The following is a 1,391-nucleotide window of genomic DNA, read 5'->3' on the forward strand; positions in this document are numbered from 1 at the left end:
GGCTGAGATGGTGCAGTGGCTGAGATGGTGCAGTGGCTGAGATGGTGCAGTGGCTGAGATGGTGCAGTGGCTGAGATGGTGCAGTGGTTGAGAGTGCTTTTCCAGAGCACCTGTGTTTGACTCCCCCGAGCCACATGGCGGCTCACTGACCCACACGGCGGCTCACAACCCTATGCAACCTATGCAAGGGACTCAGTGCCCTCTTCGGCCACTGCACGCGCCAGGCCTTCCTTCCCAGTCTTGCTCACCATCACCCGCAGCAGTGTTACTGCCATTCAGCTCCTGTTGTGGTCTGAAGGCGCCCTGCTTACTTTGTTTCCGTTAGTTGTCTGCAGTCCCACATGCCCATGTGAGAAACTGCACACAGCTATTCTGTCACTAGAAAGACTTGCTGGATGAGGAACTGACCAGGAGGTTAAGAGATATTGACAGGTGGGAGAGAGGGACAGGAAAGAGGCTGGTGGAAGACAAGAGACCGTCACTTACCTGGAGTCTCCGCAGGAACCGCTCCAAGGCAGGTCTGCCCACTGACCGGATCTTGCTGCGGTCCAGGCGGACCCGGGCATCTGGGCGCCCATCAGAGCCTGTGGTGGGAGTGACGGTAACGAGTCCTTCACCAGCCTCCAGCAAAACCCTCAGGATCACAAACCGGGCCTGCATGTGGGCCTGCCAGGGGAAAGAGGCCGCGTGTAGCGGATATTGAGTGCTTAGTGCACAATTTGCTAATGTGTTCAACATGCCAATCGTCAGATGACATCATCTGTTTATTCCCCCATACCCTGGGGGTCCATTCTGCCCACTCCTCTGCCCTCAATTTCCTCCTTTCTCCAGTGTTCACTGAGGCGGGCTGTGTGCAGAACCTGGTGCCCTATCGCCCTCATCACTTGCCACACTTCTGAATGCTTCAGGCAGCAGCTACTCATGGGGCCCCTCACTAAAGACCCCGAGGACTCGCTCTCCCCATCTTTTTTGTGCCCAACAATGGAACTGAGTAGGCACTACTACCCCACGTTTATATATGACAAAACACTGAGGCGCAGAGAAATGAAGTGACTGCTTCAAGATCACAGAGCTGCTAAGGAAGTCTGGAGTCAAACATCAGTCCAGACTCTAAAATGTGTATTTTCTTTTATGTACATATGTGTGTGCACAGACATAATTTTCTTTTCTAAGTTTTTAAAAATATATTTCATTTTTATTGTATATGTATGGGTGTTTTGCTCACATGCATGTGCATCCCATGTATGTCTGTGCATCACATGGTGTCTGTGCATCACATGCATGTCTGTGCATCACATGGTGTCTGTGCATCCCATGTATGTCTGTGCATCACATGGTGTATGTGCATCACATGGTATCTGTGCATCACATGTATGTCTGTGCATCACATG

The 1,391-nt window shown here is 51.6% G+C and overlaps 1 protein-coding gene across 4 annotated transcripts in view; it reads right to left on the bottom strand.

Annotated features, from left to right (window-relative positions):
* Positions 1-1,391, bottom strand: part of Dpp3 (dipeptidyl peptidase 3) — a 24,057-nt gene that overhangs the window by 6,652 nt on the left and 16,014 nt on the right. For all 4 annotated transcript variants that reach the window (XM_021151419.1, XM_021151421.1, XM_021151422.2 and 1 more), the window contains exon 16: positions 487-666. In XM_021151419.1, coding sequence (XP_021007078.1) covers positions 487-666 — 180 coding nt within the window. The remainder of the gene's footprint in view (positions 1-486; positions 667-1,391) is intronic.

Source organism: Mus caroli, chromosome 19, assembly GCF_900094665.2.
Source record: "Mus caroli chromosome 19, CAROLI_EIJ_v1.1, whole genome shotgun sequence".
Classification (NCBI taxonomy): Eukaryota; Metazoa; Chordata; class Mammalia; order Rodentia; family Muridae; genus Mus; species Mus caroli.